At 41.0% G+C, this 21,879-nt stretch overlaps 1 protein-coding gene across 1 annotated transcript; it reads left to right on the top strand.

The window, feature by feature from the left end:
• The first annotated feature begins 753 nt into the window (after positions 1–753).
• tbx21 (T-box transcription factor 21) lies at positions 754–20,069 on the top strand. Its single transcript, XM_082543279.1, has 6 exons — positions 754–1,650; positions 13,146–13,300; positions 15,907–16,028; positions 16,371–16,529; positions 17,159–17,220; positions 17,540–20,069. The coding sequence occupies exons 1-6, from the start codon at positions 1,103–1,105 to the stop codon at positions 18,357–18,359; spliced, it is 1,866 nt and encodes a 621-aa protein (XP_082399405.1). The 5' UTR covers positions 754–1,102; the 3' UTR covers positions 18,360–20,069.
• The last annotated feature ends 1,810 nt before the right edge of the window (positions 20,070–21,879 follow it).

Below are 21,879 nucleotides of genomic sequence, written 5' to 3'. Positions count from 1 at the left end.
TTCAAAATGTGAACTAGTTTATGGTGACAAAAAAACCTGAAACCCTGTGACACAGAGTGAGTAATACTTTAATAGACTTGTTTTTGTAAATATATGTTTCAGCTAAATTACAATAAATCACACACGTTAACGGATAAACTTTAACGTTTGAAAGAAGCACGGTGTGTCGAGCTGGTAGGAGATAAAAGTACATTTTAAGTAGTTTTATTCAGTCTTATTAAAAAGTAGAAATACATAAAATTAATAAACTCGTCTTATATGAACCGACTGCACCATTGTTTATTTTATCGCTAAATTAAATGCGAATTTAACGTGTGGGACTTAACATCTGCGAATGATTGTTGCTTTGTCAAAATTATCAGTGTTATTACTCTAATTATTAAAAACCTCTGCAGGCCTTTAATTGAATTCCACCTCTGACTAACTTCATTAAATTATTATTACCTATTTTCTCTTAAACAAAATCATGACAGCAGGTTTTAATGTGCGCAAATGAACCAAAAGGCGCAAAATAGCATCAGAGACAATTAAAATTATAACATAAATTTTTTATTTGCTGTCACTTCTAAAACATTTCTGCTGTGTCCATATTTTAATTTTAAAGCAGAAGACTACACTCTACTCCTCTTTTTCCCCAAAGGTCTCTGCGTGCGTGTCTGTGTGTGTGGGTGTAATCTCGTGTCTCTACTGAGGGGATGTTCTCTTTCATATCTGGAGCCTATCGCGCCCTCCCCTGCCTCTGACACACCTCCAAAATATGACCACCTACAAAATGTATATATCATAGGTTAGAAAAGCGAGCATGTGTTTGAGTTACTGCTAGCGACTCCACACGTCAAAAAAGACAAACACCAACTCTGGCAATAATAAAAGTTTATCGATGAACAGACTAATGAGGCGTGAGGGATGTTTTTATATCTGAACCTCTGAGCGGCGGAGACACCGAGTTAAAAATTCATGTCGGTGCGTTTTGAGTCGTAGGTGAGGGCAAGTAACTTTGTTGTTTTTTGGTCTTGGTTTTTATGATTATCATCGTACATGTTTTTACTCAAACGGAGCGCAAACTTATGACATTTGACACAGCCTGGGAGCGGGGCTGCAAATGGGCGGCATAGGTGGCAACCTCTACCTCAGCATGTTGAATGGGACTGAAACGCAAACTTTCGGAAAGAACGCCGACATCAGCAGTCACTTCCACCGCGGCGGCAAGGATCTAGCCGAGTTCAAAATGGGGATTCAGGACGCGAGGTTTTACTACTCGGACTCTGTTCAGAGCGGGCAGGACGCGCTGCCGCTGCCCTACCACTCGGACCAGGCGGTAGGAGGATACGGAGCGCAACCCGGCAGGTTTTACGCACAGACCCTCAGCAGCTGCCCGTACGGCAGCGTGCGCTCTCCGCCGAGAAGCGGAGCCGGGCAGGCTTACATCCCGACGGCAGGAGACGGGTTTCCCACGGGCGGTAAAGACGTGTACTCCCCTTCTCCGGAGAATTACCCAGCGAGCTTTCAGCACGGGTTCCAGCGGCAGCCTCTCTACCCTTTACCTGGGCTACAGGTGTGCGGGAAGACTCAGGCTCTGCTCAATAACTACCCGCTGTGGGCCAAGTTCCACAAGTTCCAAACCGAGATGATAATCACCAAGCAGGGGAGGTGAGTCTCACAGAAAAACAGAAAAACTACACATTGTTTCCTCCGCTGTCGATTAGCACATTTAATGGAGCAAAGAGGGGGTTATAGAAAGCGTGAATTTCACACCGCTGCCCTTTGGTTTTTACACTTTCTAATTTACTCACTCACCTGTCTTATCTTTACCATGAGCAGCCTCCGCTACGCCACAAGAGCGCACTTCAATTCACGTCTAAAACCAGTTTTATTTTTCTGTTTCCGAGAGTTGAATGGCGGTCGTCTTCCAGCTCTGCAGACTGTGCAGGCATCACCAACACGTCTCTGCTCAGGTGACGTGGTTGTTGGGAGTTTTTCTGGGATAATGATCGAAAGGTGCAAAGTTTTGCGCAAAATTTGCCTCATCCGAGCTGTTGCCTACTTAAAGGATGTGAAAGTACGACAGTTTCTAAAGAATTGAGTTTTAAATTTGAAATTTATTAGGGTACGCACAGAAGGCCACTATGTCATTTTACTGAGAGGCATCTCAAAGGTTTGTTACTATGCAAGGAATTACAACCGAATTAAAAAGTTGTTGAAGAGGCAAACAAACTGCAAAGTGGAGTCTCAGCTGCAGGCTGAGCTGTTCTTTGACCTATAAAGTCTCTTGGGTGCCTTCACTTTATATCAGCACCTCTTCAGCTGCCAAAAAGGAAATTTTACAGTTTTTCGAACCATCAGAGAAAGCGGTAATCTTTAAAAAAAAAAAAAAAAAAAGTTACGTCATCTTTTTGACCATCCGTCATTGGCAATAATCGACGTTACAAAACTCAATTTGGGAGCTAATCAAATTCTTGTTCGTGCAGACAGCGAGGAAGAAATCTAAAACAAGAGTCAAAAACAACCCTCATAGCGATACTCTTAAGTGGGAAGCTTTAAAAAAAAATGACGATATCGAAATTGTGATTAAAAAAACATGTGGGCTCGCGCAGGCAGCTGTCTGCAGCGCACACAGCTCATGGCCTGAGAGGGGAAGAGACGGCGCTGCCGGGCCTCTCTTGATAGGTCACCGAGCATTAAGATGCAGTCACGTCGATGAGGATTAATTCACTAATATGCGACACTTGTGTTTGACACAAGGTTTCAGGCCATAGGTTTCTCATGGCTCGGATCTGTGCACGGGAAACAATTGCGCTGTCACATAATATGACACTGATATTTCCAGTGGCTTCACTCGGTTTGTCGGCTGAAACTCAAAATTTTTGTATTAAAATGGCTTGAGTAAAAATTCACAAAGTTTACTCAAGCCATTTTAATCTATATATCTAAGGTTGTGTGTGTGGTGTTGTTGTTGTTGCATGTGGCGTTTTGTGGTTTTTTGAAACAGATGAATTTCAGTTTGGTAGGTGCAGCTTATGTTCTTGCAAAATATTCCCCTTTGACCTGCATGGCTTCTTTGCCTTCTGGTTTACTACTGAAAGTTATTCTGAGTGCAGTACACTTACGGTTTTGGGGGTAAGAAATGCTCCTTTTAGATAGACTTTTGATATACTTTCTTGCCTTTTATCTGCTAAACCTGATCACAAATTGCACATTTAACTGTTCACATGGTTCACAAATGGATCGTTTTAGAAATTCCCTTCAATGCCTTGTAATTCATTTTATGGTGTGCACAGGTTTTGCAGAATTAGCCAATGATTTGGGGATTTTAGTGTTAAAAATGTAGTATTTTATTACGTTTTTATCCAAGTGTGTGTGCGTGTGTGTGTGCGTGTGTGTGTGTGTGTGTGTGTGTGTGTGTGTGTGTGTGTGCGCGAGTGTGTGTGTGTGTGTGTGTGTGTGTGTGTGTGCGTGCATCTTCTATTATTTGACGTAGCAATTCCTGGCAGTTTCCTCTGTAGACAAACTCACTGTGGTAAGTAGCATCATATATCAGGTCACGTAATTAAAATGCATGCAGTACACTTTTATTTTGCTCCAGCTAATTTCAGCTTCCCTCAGAGCAAAGAAAAAGTCAAAGACTACCCGCAATAATAATAGGGTCGGTGAGTGCAGAGGTGTTATCCTTCCACATGTGACAAAAAGCAAATTTTCTTGTTGTGCAAAAACCACAAACCTCATATTGTGAAAATGTGAAATCCTGGCGATGAAAATGTTCTGTCTTTTATCTTTACCCCTGTTTCTGACACTCACACTTTTTCGTAACATAAAAAAAGAAAAAATCCTACAAGATTTTGAAGAAGGTGAGCAGAGAAACACTAAAAAAGAAGAAAAAACTTTCAATATCAGAGGCAATATCCTTCTTAAAATTTTCATCTTGGTTTCAGGCTTCCACAATAATTTTGGTGTGATTTTAAGAGAGGAGTCCGGGGGTCTGCAATGTTAATCAAAACCTCGGTATCAGTAGGCGAAAGGGTGAAAGAAACTCTAGAGAAATGAAGTGAAGGGTCAAACATTACTGAAGCTTTAGATGGCCACACTGAGGAGGTGAGGCACCTTTGATGTTCAGGAAGTAAAAGACTAGGTTCTCTTTTTTTTCTGCTTTCTTCAGCCTCCACTAGACGGTGGGTGTACAGCCTGACAGATCTCTCAGAAGCTCATGTAGCACACCTGGGCTTTGAAATCTAGACACATTTTCTCGGCCTGTAGCGAAGGGTGGGGGCGAATTCATCTGCACTTCTCATGAGCTAAATTCAGATTCACCTCACTAGCTGATACCATGGCACAGGCTGTCCTCGGCTAAGACGAAGTTTGTGTCAGCGCAACCGTGTTACCGCGATGATCCAAGGGGTCGAACAAATTGTGGTAGAAAATGGGAAAAAGGGGATATTTTGTGATTTAAAAGAAATCAAATGACTAAATTTGAAAAGAGAAAGTGAAGCTTTCTTCCTTATTCATTTGTTTGACCAGGGATCCTACACCTGTGGTACTCTTGGTGCAGATATGAGTCAAAAAGGCAAACTTTTCCCTGCAGCTGTTTCCAAGAAGTACATGCATTCGTGGGGACTTTTTTTGGGAAACTGCAGTAGAAAGCAGCTTCATTTTTTGTTAAAAGGGTTAGGCCGCGTTTGAATTTGTAGGAAATCACCTCGAAATGTGCCTCTAATTGAACGATCCTCTGGTAGTTTTCAAAGAGGAAATAATTCGCTTTAATTACAGCACATAACTTACAAAGAAAGTCTTGCTCGGCCATGCAGTGTGTGTTCTAGGAAGGAGAAAGTACTGACTAAGTTCTCAGCGTAAAAACACCTTTTAGGGAAATAATGTAAAACTAAAGTTCAGACTCGGAGGAATCATGCTCATCTGCCCTCTCTGCTCCACTGACTGCAAACTGTAAACTGTATCAGTCTGACATCCTGTAGTTTTTTGAGAGGAAACAATCCTTTGATTTATTTTGTTCCCAAGAATAGATGGTGCTGCTGTGTTTTGAGTAGAATGAGCGCTCAGAAACGGTAATCGCCACGTATGATGAGTTTTAGGTTCCTGTATCTGTTCTTAATAAACCGTTCTGGTGCTTTTTTATTAACACACAATGAAAATGAAATGTGGTTTTTATTCTTCTAATATACTGCAGCCCATTGGTGAAAATGCTGTTTTTCTATGAATTCATCAAATGATTTAGGTAATAACCAGCTTTATTTCCAAAGTAGGCTTCTCATGTTGTGGAAATTATCACTTCACATCACCAAGGAAATAAGAGTGGGTGTCTTTAGAAGGGCAGCTTGCTCTAGAAATTTAAAGAAGTTAATGCTGAAATTAACATATCAGAAAAACATATTTAAGAATTGCATCACGAGCTGCCTTTTTGGTGAAGGTTTGGAAGTCGTATGTATTCGTTTTTGCTCGCATTCTCTCTCTCTCTCTCTCTGAAAGCAGAAGTGGGACTATTTCAAGGTTTTGACAGTATGACCTGTCACTTCCTGTTCAGCTGTTTATGTGTGCCTATGTAGCTTTTCGCAGAAACATCTAGTGCCAATATTTTAGACAGCTATACAAGTACTTCCTCATACCGTGTAATTAAGCTCCTCTTCAAAGTGAGTAATGTCCACCGCATTTGGAGCCTTAGGCTTATTACTGACACACTTGATATATTTTTTTTAACTTTATAGCTCTATATTTGGTTCCCAAAAAGTTTGATTAAAAAATACTGTTACTAATTGAACATGAAGATAGGCTGCTGACTGGTTGTGGAACTAATTAGATAAAGAAATATAAACTGTATCTACTTCCCTATTTGTTTTCTATTGCTGGCAAGTTCATTGTTAACAATGATTTGATTCCACTGTTATAAATGGACTGTATACTGATAAATACTAATATATACATTGATCAGCCACAACATTACAACCACTGATAGGTGAAGTCAGTATCACTATTCATCGCGATGCTACTTTGCTACTTGGCATAATGACACATACCGCACACCTAAACGTTATCGCAGATGCTCCCTGATGGCTGCAGCCTCCCTCTGCAGGATAATCCAAAAACTCCTCAGGAATGGCACGAAGAAGACAACACCGAACCCGGAGCATCGACTGATCTCCAAACATGTGTTTTTAATTATACATTCTGGATCTGAGAAGTTAAGCTAATGTCAAAACACGGTAAACTTGCATTTCTTGTAATGGCCAACAGGGGGCTACTCAGTTCGTTCATACCGAGGTCTTTTAAAAAATGACTTTACTACTCATTTGACCTCTGACCTCAGCGAAAATGTTCCTTTAATTTTATCACTTTTAATCGCTAATGCAGTGTTATGTTCTTTTTTAAAGTGTGGCCCCTTTTAGAGTGAAATAGATGATAAAGCTGGATGTGCTAGGGCGTGTCTACATTTATCTTCTCTGTACAGTGTGTGGTTATAATGTTGTGGCTGATAGGATCTTTACCAGACTGTTTGATTGTCCAAAAGCTACTGAAAGAAACATTAGCGAGGCCCAAGCATAAACAAGCACACACCAGTACACCAACCCCAACAAATGGGAATTAATGTGCTCCTGAAATTTGTTCCTAATTCCTCACTGTAGAAACTAATGGCCTTGTGTCGTGTTTGATAGACAAGAAGCTGGATGTGTTGGAAAGCAGACTAAACTACAACTGCTTTTAGTCTGTCCGAAGGCTTTGTTTATGATAAAAATCCAGATTAACAGCAGCATTATCCTTTATGAGGTCTGAAGCATGAAGTCCACAGTATCAGGTGACTACCCCTGACTACTACCCCCCAAAATGGACATTTCAGCACTTATAGTGGCTGAATTCCTCTGCCATAAGTCAATACACAAACAAGGGTGTCCATGTGCTAAAGAGTCCTTGTGTCCGGCAGCAGCTGTAGACTGGCATGTTTTCGTCACAGATGATCAAGCGTACGCGCGGTGACAAAAACTGGACCTGAACTCCTGTCCAGATGAATCAGCGGGTGCGCTCATGTGGAAAAGTCTTCTCCCTGGTGAATACCCAGTTCCTCTTCTCCGCTCAAGCTTCTGCCTCGCATCCCCAGGACAAAACCCCCACCCTTCCCCACCCCACCTCTCCTCTCCTCTCCCTCCTTCCCTCTCTTCACTCCACCCTCTGCTCTTTCCTTTTCCCTTTCTCCAACCTCCATCTCCCCCCCCACAGTTTCCCCTCCCGTGCCCTCCCATTCCTCGCTCTCCAACATCCACACAGTTTATTTTGATTTTTTTTTTTCTTTTAAATGTCACTGTCTCTATATTAGTGACTGGTTCACCACACTCATCTTCTTCTATGGTATTTTGCCTTAAAAATGACTACAGTTATGACTCTTCATGTTCGTACACGGCGTGCTCAGAAATAGACATTTGCCGTTACTGTTTCTATAATTCAGTGGCACGCTGGCAGGTTTATTAGTTAGCCTGTCTGGTAGCTGGGTAACTGAAATTGTGATTTCCTATTGTGTTAAAGCGACTTCATGTGTCTGTGTATCATCATTTTCCAAACTGCAACAGACAGAGGTGCTTTCCTTGTGACTGTATCTGCCATGTAAAAGTAAAATCATGTTTGTGTGACACTCTAGACATGACAGCTACCATGCCCTTAATTACCACAACGCCACCACACTGAAAATAACTGCACACTATCATGTATGTATGTAGTGCTTTTCAGCGTCTCTGAGTGAACTTTGAACACAAAGAGCCTCCCACACATGCAAATACCCCTCTGTGTTGTGTTTTCTTTGGTTTCTCCCCTTCTCAAGTTCTGATTTCCTATAAAAGGCTCTACTATAAGTAAACTGATAATATGAATGGGGTAAAAAAAAAATTATAACAATTCTACTTCTTTCTAGATTACTCTCACTCAGTGTAGGTGGATCAATCCATTCATGAGCTCAACAGCCAAGTTTCTGTTTTCGCTTGTATTAAATACTGCTGCGGAAGAAGAGCCCTTTCACCTGTTCTTTGCGAGCCACTAAAGAGCTGCTGCCACGATTGTGTTTCACCGAGAACTATGATTGATTGTTAAACTGGACTTGCCTTGTAGCCAGAAAACCCCAACTGGGACGGTTCAGCGTAGGGTTTTGTCTTACTAGTGAGCAAGGAGGGCGTGTGTATGTGCTGCCGTCTTAAAGAGCCAGCAGTCAAAGAGACAAACTGGAAAACATTTGATCATCTGAACTTTTTCTTTACATGAATTAAGGAAAAGTCCAGCTTTTGCCGTTCTTTTTATAATCAATAGAGATGTGTTTTTGAAAACTGGACACAAAGCTTGCATTTATATATCCAAATTTAAAGTAAAGTACCTTTAGTCTACAAATCAATGCAAATGCGAATTACCACGATTTTTGTAGTAATTTTAACCCTTCAGCATTGTTATTAAACAATATGGGTACATATGTGAGCAGTACAGAGCCCCCTAAGGGTCACATCAGGAATTTATTCAAGACTTCTTTTGCACTACCCGAAAATAACTTTTGCGTTTCCTCTGATTCATAAAGAAATGCTGAGCTGTATTATGATACACACACTGCCGTTGGCTGTGGCCACAGCCAGTCTGCATACCCTCAGCTGTGGCTGCTCAGTTGCAAGTCTGTAGCCTTACAGTCAGAAAGATAACCAGAGGAGCTGGTGTACCAGTTTGCTCATTGACCACTGCCAAAGCTGATTTGGAGCTGCAGCTGTGCTCACAGCCAGTGGCTGTATGTTGCAGCTCAGCCTTTTGAGAGGTCTAATGAGCAATAAATGCATAATGTGAAACATCACAGCATCTGTGCTTTCTCTCTGCAGAGCATTCCCATAAGCCAGTGAACCTAAACCGGGAGCTCGAGTAGCCCAGGGGGTGCTTCTGCAATTGCCAGGGGGGTAATTGGAAATCTGAACCACACTAATCTGAAAAGAAACAGTAGAAATTACAGTTTAATTAAAGTAATTTAATTCATTGTAACAAGAAATTTAACAAATAGTTGATACCGCTAGATAAGAATATGGCTAACAGCTACAAATGTTCAGTAACGGTATGGAAAACAGATTAAAAATGATAAACACTTAAAATAAAGCTCGATAAAGTTATTAATAAAAGTCTGCAGAAAGAAAGTCACTTTTTTTTTTACCACAAATAATATGGATCTTTTTGGTCTCACACACACTTGCTCTTATTTTAAACATAATATATGCACCGTGTAAATACTAGTAGATAGAACTGTCTATTTTTTATTAATAGATTGGGCTATTTCCTAACAGCAGTGAACTACTGGTTAGAACAGTAAGTCAGTAGTTGGGATAAATGGATGTCATACTGTGGTTCACTAAGCATAATTGTAACAATCATTAAGAGTGAATCGATTATTCAAAACTGGCTGAATAATTTTTTAAAAGTTTTGAATAATCGATTTATTCTTAACGATTATGTTCAGCTGTCAGTTATGCTTAGTGAACCACAGTATCACAGCTTTTAGTTGTTTACAGTTATTTCTAGCACTGTTGCTCATTTTGTATATTATACAGTTTAAACACAAAGTAAAGTGCCCCATCGTAATACCATGTGACAAATGTAAAAGTAACTTTATGCATCTCTTAATTTCCCGTACAAACGATGTACGCAGATTCAGGCTACACACATGAAATCCTCATCAGCACGGACGGGCCCTCGGGCCGTCGCTAACAGTAGCCTCTTACTCATTGTCTCGTTACACACCTGTCTTGTTTTTGCACCCCTAAATCACCCAGCTGATTTTAGATGAGGTCAGTTTCGATCGAGAAGAGATAACAGGTTTTGTAGTTTACCAAAACGATGCTGCCAACATGTAGTATCATGTTCTCGGCACAAACTTTAACTGACTGAATTATATTTAGGCTATATGTCTAACTTTCATTTCTAACGTGTGTGTGTGTGTGTGTGTGTGTGTGTGCGCGCAGTTTGCGCAGTGTGCGGTGATCAAATAGACATGAGACCTTATCTATCTTTTCCACCCACATCAAAATGTTTTAGACAAGAAAGTAAAGGGTGTTTCTCGAAGAGCTATTTTTTCTGTTTTTGTGCGCACTTTGCCCTCTTAAAGTGACTACGACATGCTTTTCATAGAACTCATTATAACCATCTATACTTTTACACACTTTCAGCTCTTTTTTAGCCAAATCTATTATTTGAAGAAAAATAGACAAAGGCATGTTTTTATTCTATTTACATTTGTAGGTTTAAAACCACTTGTGCACTTTTAATACCGAACAAATCTAAGTGGCAGGGGTGGGCAGCGGGAGCTGAATGTCAGTCATTACAAATGCTCCATAGCCTGAGGAGCTTTTAGCTGGTGTCAAACACAATGCCTTTATTTACACCAGCTACACTCTGGTGACCTCATATGGACCCAGAGTTCATCGCAGGGGTATTTATAAGCATGCCATGGCAATAAAGAGACAGAAATGAATGAACATGAGATTTGGTGGCATTATCAGGAAAAGCTCAGGTCTTCCTTTAAATCACTGAGTTTCTGTAATGATAAAACAAATGAGATCATTTTTTGCATGCAGTGATCTTTAGGGGAAGGTGAGTTGTGAGGCAAATTTTTAGTCATTATATCTCCAGAAACGTCAATTTCAGTCTCTTGAAGGACTCTGTGGTTCAGTCTGAAATTTCTCAGTAATGATTTGGTTTTATAGAGAAGCTCAAGGTCACGAGTGGCCACATCCTACGGAGTTCTGCAATGTGTTAATGCCATCTTTCCTAAAATTTACATATCGCTAGACTGTCTTCCTCTAAGAAAGATTAGGTTTTTGCAAACTGTTATTCACATCTTTATTTTCATGTTAACCCAAACCACAAGCTTTTCCTAAACCTAACCAAATAAATCCGTAATAGTAATTAGTAAATCGAGATGAGATTCAAACTCCAGGCTTCTTTAAAGTTTTCATGCCACCTCTTCTGAGTTTGCACGCTAATATGACGTCAGTCAGTCATTTGCTAGATGGCATTTTAGAAACACCTACATGAGTCATTTCAGATGCTTGCCGCGTACAGCTAATATCACCATTTAGTTTGAGCATTTCTTCAGTCTCATAATATTAAAGGGCATTCTCAGTTAAATCTCAAGGAAATACTTTTTCTGCTTGAGAACATTTGCTCACAAAAACATTGCAAGCAGCACATCTTTGCTATCTATAGTCTACCTTTAGCACCTCATCAAGTAAACTATTATTACAAGCCACAAAGCAGAGGACAGGCCTCTAACGTGGCTGTGAAAGGGGTCTTTTCCTAAAGCTCACGAAGCCGTGTTGATGTCTAACTTAACCAGGAAATAATATGAAACTAGGTGGGGGAAAAAATCAGTTTAATAAAAGCCTTGTCGATTAAATCTCCATCAAACTTTTTCTCACCTATCAGTCATTTGGGAAAATGAATATTAAAGGACATGATTGTCCAACTAATTTCCCTTAAGTGGATTTCCCCCAGAGAATGACTAACATTTGTGTGTTACATGTTGCGCTATAATGTAAAGTGTGAACTACAACTCAGTAGGGTTAGTAATTCTGAATCACTACAGTAAGTGTTTCGCGTCGACATGCACTCCGGATATTTGGCGCACACGTGAATGTCAGCAGGGTTTATCTGCCGTTGTGTGTTCAGAGTCCATTTCTTATATGTTTGTGTGTGTCTCTTTAATTTTAATTTAACCCAGCTTCTCCCTCTCCGTTCCCGGGTCGTCCAGCCAGGGGACAACCTGACCTCCCAGTTACCTCGTCTCACTGAAGTGATCAAAACGAGTTGAACATGCAAAGCTCCAGCAATCAAGAGCATCTTCTGGGGCATCTTTTATTAAAAGCAGCATTAAATATTGAGCTCAAGTGTCAGCTGTCCTCTCCACCTCTCATGACTCCTTTAGCTGCTTAGGAAACCGAGGATTACAGTTTGAAAGGCCAAACATGAATCATCTCAACAGCTTACGTACATGCACTGTTGAGAAAATTTACAATAGTTCAGTTTTCAACAACAGATTATTTTAATGGAATCCATAATTTTTAGAGGCTGTGTGATTCAAAAGAGAGAAATGTCAGTTGTTTCTGACAGCTGAACTTATTTTGTACTGTTTGTACCGTGGCTCAGGGGGTTGGGAATCGCATCTGTAACCGGAAGGTCGCCGGTTCGATCCCAGGGCTCTCTGTCCTGGTCGTTGTGTCCCTGGGCAAGACACTTTACCCTACTTGCCTACTGGTCTTGGCCAGAGGGGCCGATGGCGCGATATGGCAGCCTCGCTTCTGTCAGTCTGCCCCAGGGCAGCTGTGGCTACAACTGTAGCTGCCTCCACCAGTGTATGAATGTGAGAGTGAATGAATAGTGGCATTGTAAAGCACTTTGGGTGCCTTGAAAAGCGCTATATAAATGCAATCCATTATTATTCTGTTACATAAAGTTTCATGCAATGATGTCAGTGTATATGCATGTAATCAACAGACATCAGGGTCTACTTTCCACTCTCAGCTCTGTATGTCCACCTGCTGTTCAAATCTCCGGTTTGTGAGAAGAAAGCTGACTTAAAGCAAGAGGAGCCAAAGTGGCTTGTTTTAGACAGAGGATGAACTAATGGTCTACACCAATAAAGCTGATTTTGAATAGTGATCCAAGTTACTGGAGTCTAAGTTTTAATATTTGGAAATATAACATAAACCTTTTATACGGAATAAAAACTCATCTCCTGTTTTTTCAACACACTAACCATGTGCAGGGCTAATATGGATAAAGTGTAATATGGGTTTCAGTCGCTACTCACATGCACATTATTTTAAAAACTCAGGGGCAGCAGCCTCACATGGCTGTTTTCTGTTAACTTTGAAGACAGATATGTTTGCTGGATAGACATTTTCAATTATAGATAGATGTGTTTAACATTGAGATCTGTCAGCACTTTGATGCATTTTGTAACTGTCATCAGAATAATCGTGATAACAAAAAAAGTCATAACCTCTCGAGATTTTATCTGCTTCTCTGTGCACCTTGGACGTGGGCGTAGTTGATCCATAAACCTCTACAATATGTGAACAAAGGTATAAACAACGTTTTTGGGTTGTTTTTTTAACAAATAAATTTCTCTTATGTCTCTCCAGGAGGATGTTCCCCTTTCTGAGCTTCAATATCAGTGTTCTGGATCCTACTGCCCACTATAACGTCTATGTGGACGTCGTTCTAGCTGATCAGCACCACTGGAGATACCAGGGCGGCAAGTGGGTCCAGTGTGGGAAGGCAGAAGGGAACATGCCAGGTACACTGAAACTATAGCACAGAATGTAAAACCCTGGGGCTGCCTTTATGACTGTTAGAAACCAAGATTTGGTACGCTGATCAAACAACTACATTTACATTCACAAATACTAAAAAAAGAAGAAAAAAAGAGTGCTGCAGCGTCTATTGAAAAAGACTTTGAACACACTGATAAAAACGATAAGCGACTAAGATTATAACTTTTATATATAGCAGATGTAAAAATGCAAAAGGATATAAAAGGGATGACGTACACCACCAAAGTAATTGTACTTTACTTGACCGATTTCACTTAAAATGCTTTATATTAACTCCACTATAGTTAAAACCTTAAAATAAACTGTTGCATTATATCAAAGGAACGTAGTTGGATTAGCATTTGCACTGATACATACATAAATGCATGTAATATAATGAAACCGGCTATTCTGGACGACAAATATTGCAATTTTGGATTCACGAGTTTTACTAGTACTCCTAATACGTAAGAACAGCTCTTCCACCTGTGAAAAAAAAATGTCTACTACTCATTGAAAATAGCTATTTTCTTCTCATCGTGCATTTACCACCAGTAGCCGGTAAACAGCTCAAACCCACAATCTTCCTGGGGCTTCCTACACTAGATTCTAATGCGAAGTTTATGATTTAAACCCGCCATCGAAAATAAACTTGGGTCAGTCAAGCAGGAGACTTCACTCAGTGTGCTGCCTGGAAGAGCCTGAGGAAGTGGTTTATTTAGCAGTATTGTAGCAAACCTAGATGCATACAGTAGGGAAACCAAAACGTGCATTAAGATGCACACTTGGTCTGAGAGGTTTTCAGTCAGCAGCTTCACAACATGTTTTGCAATTTTTTCAAAGATTGCCTGATGTTCCTTGGTTTAAGGAGCTATAATAACTGACTTAAACAGGAATGCATTTTTGTTGAGCCGAGACGAATCCTAAAAACCAATTTACTTACCAGAAAAATACACTCAAACATTTTTAAGATGTGGAAAATTTGTACTTTGGAAATTTGGAGTATTTTTTTTAGTCAGCCTCCATCTACAAAGTACGACAATAAAATCTTTAGGAATATTATGCCATCTTTAACCCCTCTTTAAACCCACTAAAAACATGTCCAGTAATTTGATCACTTTGAATATGACTAACAATTGCACTCACAGTTTCTCCAGCACCTATCAAAGCTCTCCGGGTCCCGCTTTGATCTTCCGTGGCATCCAAGAGTGTCTGAATTACTCACCAGATGTACCTCCAATCGTGCTTCTCCCCAAGTATCTCGTTATACATCAGAGTTCATTTCAGCCACTTCTCTCGTCTTTTCTTGTAAAGACGTGTTCAACATCAAGCATAGAAGTAATTATTTAACACGTTACATTTACATTTCTACGCCCTGTTCTCTCCACAACCTTTCATTCAGTATTTCCTCCTGTTCACACTTCAGAAAAAAAAAGAAAAAACTAAGCATAACAATAGCAAGTTAACCGAGATTTCATTTTATGTGTGATTGATGATAGACAAACCACAAATATATAAATGAGAGAAACTGCAAGGTGCTGTCACACATATGCCAGGTGTTGTGGAAAGGTGACTGCTGATGTGCTACAGTTGTGGAATTTGTGGTGAAACAACTTCACTCAATTAGATTTAATATTACCCTTATGTGGTGTGCAAAAATAAGGTTAGCAGGTCGTTGTGGTAATGTTGTGAGAAATCTTGGCTGCTCTAGGAATATATTAAAATATTAAAGGAAGGAAAACAGAGCCATCCCAGTTTGCAGGGGAAATACCTGATGGAAAAGTGGCGTTTTAAGACGTTTTTCATCTTCCCTTGTATTCAACTGAAGTGGCCTACAGACAGTAACTTATTATTAATATCCATTAACTTTTGTGCCATAAATATTTTATAGTGCTTGCTGATGATTTGCAGAAAATATAATTTTTAATCGCATCAAATTCAACTTGAATTCATGTAAATCTCTATAAAATTGACTTTAGATCAGAGAAGATTTTAAGTCCTTAAGCCAAAGTTGTTTTTTGTAAATTTACACCTGAGGGGCTCCAGCAAAATGTTGTTTCCCTCTGCCTAATCAGCAAAACAGAAAGTGAATAGCAGCATTTTAAAAATGACTCAGAAAACACTGATATTACTGAAACTGTCCTAAAAAGTCTCATTTCAAAATTTACCAAATTCGACGCTACAGAAATGAAGCGTGTCATGATGCACCTGTTTTAGTCATAGTGTTAGTGGCAGGTTACATTTTGAAACTGCTTGGTCTCAGCGCATTGACCGTCTGGGTTAACAGGTGGAGGATTCATGGAAAAGCTGCTGAGTTATGGGAAGAAATCTAATCACAGTTAGTCTGTTCATTACTGAGAGCTTTAAAAAAACAAAAAAAAACCAGCTGAATAAAACACAGCTGTAAAGGAAATGGTGCAGAAGAGAAAAAGTGAGAATCAAAGCAAAACTCGCTGCAGCACGATATTCCTGTTCTCTTGTTTTTGTGATAGCTTGAAGCCAAAACTGTGAAAATAAATAAATAAAACAAAGCGTGCAGCCCTTATTCATAACTACATGCGCTGCTCGCCATGTGCTTCGGTGATTGCAGGGAACAGGATGTACATGCACCCCGACTCTCCCAACACAGGAGCTCACTGGATGAGACAAGAGGTGTCGTTTAGCAAGCTCAAGCTCACCAACAACAAGGGAAGCACCAACAATGTGGCACAGGTACCGTGCTTTTGCCTCTAATTTGCTTTCTATCTACAAATCTGTCTGTGAATACGCTCGCGTGGTCAGTGAGTGGCTGAAACATATCGATGAATGCAATAACTGTCACCTTCTGCTTATATTTTACACTACTTTAATCATTTCCTTTCGTATTCTTGATATATGAAAACATTAACCACATTATGAGTGTCGCGATGGAAACCATCTGCAAACACTCAATTTCTGCCTGCTCATTTCCTGCCTTTATTTTTCTCGCTTATCGGTAAAATAAAGGTATCTTTGTTTCCTGCTCTTAATCTTTAGCAGCCAAATGACCATAATATTACATCTCCCTTTCTCCAGATGATAGTTCTCCAGTCCCTCCATAAATACCAGCCTCGTCTTCACATCGTGCAGGTAAAGGAGGATGGCACGGAGGACCCCTTCCTCTCTTCTAAAGCTCAGACGTTCATCTTCCCGGAGACTCAGTTCATCGCTGTTACTGCTTATCAAAATGCAGATGTAAGTCACCTCAGACACAAAGATGAAGATGAGATTTGTATGCTTTAAAAATATGTTTTAAGGTGTGAACCGCAGCCTGTGTTGCAGACCACTGACATGCTATTCTACCATGTTTGCATATTTATTGTATTGTATTTGGCAACAACCTTCCACAACTGGCCCACAAAAACACCTCTTATAACTTCGATTGCACAGCTTTAATGATGTTGAGAGATCAATGATTCATGTCAGCGACATGTTTTACTGATTTATGCATGCATGCATCAAAAATGCAGACACACCAACTTACATTTCTGCAACCTTCAAGAGTCGCTTCACCTCGGCTGACCTGAGCACCGTAGCTCACATCTCTCTTGTGTGCGGTGTATTTTTTACGGCTGTTCAAATAAACTGTGGAACAGTTACTCCATGCAAGATATACTCTCCCAATTTTACATTTGTGTTCCTCCCCTTTGCGGTTTTTAAGATGAAATCTTTCCAATAAGAGATAAAACTGCAGTGTAGCCTCATTAATTATTAGTCGGTTAGTTCTCTTTCTGCGCTCTTGTTTCTTCAATGTGGTTACTCACTCCTTCTCTTTTTTCCTTTGCCTACGTTCTCTCATTGCCCTCCTCTTATTCCCTACACAGATCACTCAGCTGAAAATAGACCATAACCCGTTCGCTAAAGGTTTCCGTGACAATTATGACACGTAAGTAATTTCAAAAATGTCTGTATTTACAAAAAGCAAATCCTCTTCTGTTCTCAGTGTGAACCCTGCGTTCTCTCAGCATTAATAATGAGACTGGGTCACTGCTGGCATTTGAATGTCCTGAGTGCTCGTGTCAGCCTTTTAATATTGGAAAAGATGCAATTACTTGCTGCTGCTGAGCATGCTGCAGTGAAAGGGTGTGAGGGGCTGTGAGATGTTTGATAGTTGTTTGAGGTTTGGGCAGGAAATAACACCTTCTTTTTTTCCTCTTCTTCTCACACTCGCTTCTCTTCCCCTCCTCCTCCTCCCTCCTGCCTAGGCTGTACGCTCCTCCCGACTCTGATCGCCTCACCCCCTCCCCTACAGAGGGCCAGCAGCTGCTGCCAGGGAGCTGCTACGCCCAAGGCTACCTCTCTGAACAGTACATGAGCCCCCTGCCCCAGAGCCGCTTCTATGGCCGCGAGCACATTGGTATGGGCCAGCAGCACAAAGACCCATCCGCAACCCCCGGTCCCCACAGCCGCTGGTACCTGTCACCTCAGCAAGGCGTGGCCCCAAATCGGCTTGACTTCACTTCCTCCTATGAGGGGGACTTCTCTGGAAATGGTTTCTACAAGCCCTTCCCCTTGCAGACATCTGCTCACCATGCTCTCAGCTACTATTCAGATCATCCTTTTGCGTCTACAAGCGTGTCTGTATCAGGAGCCGCCTCAGCAGGTTGGAGCGCCAGCCGGCCCACCCCACAGTACCTCGGTCACCCCACTAAATCCGGCCCCACTCTTGGGTGGTTTAGACCCATATCATCCTCCTCTTCCTCCTCCTCATCTTCGACATCCCCTGGGAACCCCAGGCTGCACCCTCCTCCACTCCTGGACTCTTTTCAGCCGCCCTTGCTGCAGGACAAGCCCAAAGACACTGTGGGCGTAGTGCAAGAGGAGCCTTGGCTCGAACCACCTTCTGTGAAATCAGCGGACTCAGGCGACTCTAGCCTGTTTGAGGGAGGTGTGGGTGAAAACAAGAAGAGGAGGGTGTCGCCATATACGTCCAGCACTGAAAACTCCCCACCCCCGCGCAGTGGAGAGGTCTGTGAAAAAGACAGCAACAGCGATGCAGACTATTATGGTTATTACACCCACTGAAGACCTCACACATTATCATGGTTGCCACAGTGTCTCCCAACACCTTCCCACACTGCCCTCATTGACACATTTACTGTCTGTCCAGGATAACGATGACGGGCTGGAACAGTCTCTGGTTTTGCTACAGACAAACTGCAGAACGTAGAGAAGGACAGTGACCAGCCCCTCAAAGTGTCAGACGACTACAGGAACTTTCAAAGTTAGTGTCAAGGTTGGTGTCGAACAGAGTGGAAGTGACTGGAACGCTGGCCTAAAGTGACATAAACACCAAACAGACATAAAGACCTGTGGCTTAGGCCTTTGAAACATCTGGAGATTTGTAAAAAAAACAACGAAACAAAAAAAAAAAGATGTGCATATCTGCTTGCTGACAGACGCCTGCAGCAATTGTCTGTTCTTTCTGCATCAAACACTCTCACCATGTCTCCTTTGGTCTCATCTACGTCAGTTCTCACCATCAACCATTCACACATCTTTGCAATATGTTCATGTTCATTTCCCATGACGATTCTGAGCAGAAATTATGGCTTTTCACAGTGTCCTCTATCTAATTAGTGCAACACCACCTAGCGGCCACAGTGAAGCGCTGTAGGCCATGAAGTGACAGCAGGCTTGTGTTCTAGAAGGGGAACCTTCCTCATACATATTAGCCCGACATTTTCTGTGTGTTCCTCTACATCTGCCGAGATTTTTCCAACCACAGCAAAAATCGCAGGTCCACACGCCTGCAGGCAATCCAACATATCTTACTGGTTTGAAAGCAAAGCTGTTTGAGTAATATTTAATGTTAAAAGTTATTCAATTTATTGTGACACCTCTTTGTACTTTACTGTAACCCTGTATGCCACTCTAAGTCCAAACCCAGACGCAGGTAATACAGAACCACCTTCGTCAATTTCAGTAACTGTCGCAGTCAGGTTTTAATCAAAACTGATCAACCCACCAGGATGTGGTTCACTTTGTCAAACATTAGTAAGCTGAATTTTGGGGGGAGTATTATAAAAGAGTTTGTGCTTTTGAATCTGTCAGTCACATCTCATGCATCTGCACTACCCACAGTTCATTTCCTAGTCGTTGGATTCCTCAATTAAGATGGAGATGTTTTCTGTCCTGTATTGTTTTCTCACTGTACACTGACTCCTAGTTAACAAAATTCTCCAATTTGAGGAATTCCTGCTGATGCAAACACTGTTTTGAGGGTTTCGCAGGATGTAGCAGCAGAGATCTGCATGGTTTACAAAGTGTTGTACTGACTCTGGCTGAATTTTTCACATGAGTTCATTTGGGATGGTGCTTGTGATTTCTATTGAGTTTGCAGTGTGCATGTAGGTCTTAAAGCAAGATACTGACCTCTCAATGCACTGTGAAGCAATATTCTAATAAGTGGGGCCATATTTTGTCCGTAGCATGCTCATGGGAACACATATTGCAGGGTATTTCCAATCGGTTCAAATTATTCCCCTGAAACCAATCAACACAACAGTGCCATCAAGGTTTTTGGTTTAAATGATACCAGAAACTCCATTATGGCTTATGTTGCATATTGGAAAAACCTCAAAGGTACATAAGCATTAAACTCTTTATGTTTAACTAAACAAATTGCCATGTTTTCCATATAACAGTGTCATAATTTTGAGGATCTGGGTTAATTTAATAGCTCCAAGTTTTGGTATTTGTTTAAATATAGAAATAAAGATCTTGGTGTGCACATGTAGGCTTTCAAAGTAATACATTTGTTAAGATTGTTTAAGTTTCACTTCCATACAAATGGGCATTTTTTTATGTGAAGTGATGAATCTGAACATCAGATTTGGTTTTGAAAGTTACTGAAATTGCTGGACACAGCACTCCTTCGATCTGATGTGTGATGGGCATGTAGGAGGAGGGAGTTTCCAAGGCGATCTGACTGTTCTGAAGAAGCATACCAAGAGCTTTTAAGCGTGAAGCTAGTCCTTACCTCACAATGTGTCGACGTTGCATCAGTCAGAAAAGTCCCTCGCTGCAATCATAGCGTCACAATCCAGAAAATTATTGCTGTTTTTATAGATAATATGAAAGAAAAGTGGCAACATGTTCGCATTAAGGGAAGTTTGTAGCAAATTATTCGGTATCAGTTTGTTTTCAGCAGCAGTTTCATAGCTGCAACGGTTTGTCATAGCGTTTGGAAAATCCCTCCGTTTTAATCAGTTCCATCAACATCACTTTTTTTTAGTTTTAGCTTTTGGGCGATTTAGAAGCACTGATGAGTGATTTCAGCAAGGCTAAACTTTTCAGCAGCAGATTTACACAAACCCAGCTGCACCCTACTTTGCTTGGATTAAAAAATATATATGACAAAGGCCGAGCACCCTGCTTCCTTCAGCTGACTTCAAAATGCTCCTATCCACACATGGCTACAGCCCACAATCAATAACAGCACTGATATTGATGAAACAGGACCAGGTGAGGGGAAACGTGAGCACTTAAACCACACAGCAGACATTTAGTGTGCTCCAAAATTCTAAATGAGAATTTGTATTGTTGCCTCAGTAGTAAGACTGGGGATTCTTGCCGTAGTTCTCCAGGTTTTCCTCAATCTGCTGCCATAAATTGGAGTAGACCATTAAAGTGGGTCATAGAGGATGACCACACGCACCTGTACTTAAAGAGACAAGGTGCTGTCACCTTCAGACCACAATAAACAGGAAGCACAAAGTGACCAGACAGACACTCTGAATTTCCCCCCTAGTCTTTGGGCCTATCATGTGGTGACGCCGGCTGACAGAGGCCCGGCTCCCACCCTGGTGACAGAAATGAAGAGTGAGGCACCAGTCGGCGCTGATCAGAGGTCTGCTCCTCATTCCTCACTAGGTGTGCTAATGGCCTCAGACAACACTACGGGCGACAGGCAGGCACTCGGTGTCAAACAAGTCTCTACAGATCGAGAGATGAAGTTGAGTCTCTTTACATATGTGTGACTGAATCTGAAAAGACTTTAAATACGTAAAATGAAGTCCTCGGTTTACCATCCTGAGACCAACAGATAGTCACTTCCTTTATGTCTAATGAATATTCAGACTTGATTCTGGCTTTTTTTCTACATTTTCCTCACCTCATAAACAAAATTGTCTATTTTTTCATCAAATTACACAAAGCAGAGCAGAGCACCATTAACTGTAGCCTCTCTAAAATGCATGTAGTTTTATTGAACTGAATATAACATTTATTTCATTAAAAAAAGTTTGTTGAACTGAACAAGAAAGCTACAGCAAAACATGCTTTCCTTGTAGACTATTTGGATAGTTTTTAGTTTTTATTCAAAGAGAGTGGCACTAAGGCTCTTAGTGGCACAGTTTCGTTAGATTTAGCTAAAAGTTCAAAACCAAAACACATGCACTGCACTAATGTAGGCATGTGTGCTACAATGTTTAAGCTTCGTCTACTAAATTAACCCCTGGAGGGTCTTGGGTCGATTTGTGGCTCTAAGCCCAATAGTGTATGCATTTTTCTAGGACCCTCCAGGGGTTAAAAACGTATTTAT

This window comes from Aulonocara stuartgranti (assembly GCF_965226115.1).
Source record: "Aulonocara stuartgranti genome assembly, chromosome: 8".
NCBI classification, from domain to species: Eukaryota; Metazoa; Chordata; class Actinopteri; order Cichliformes; family Cichlidae; genus Aulonocara; species Aulonocara stuartgranti.
Note: the sequence above shows the minus strand (reverse complement) of the source record. Positions and strands in the feature narration are given on the sequence as shown.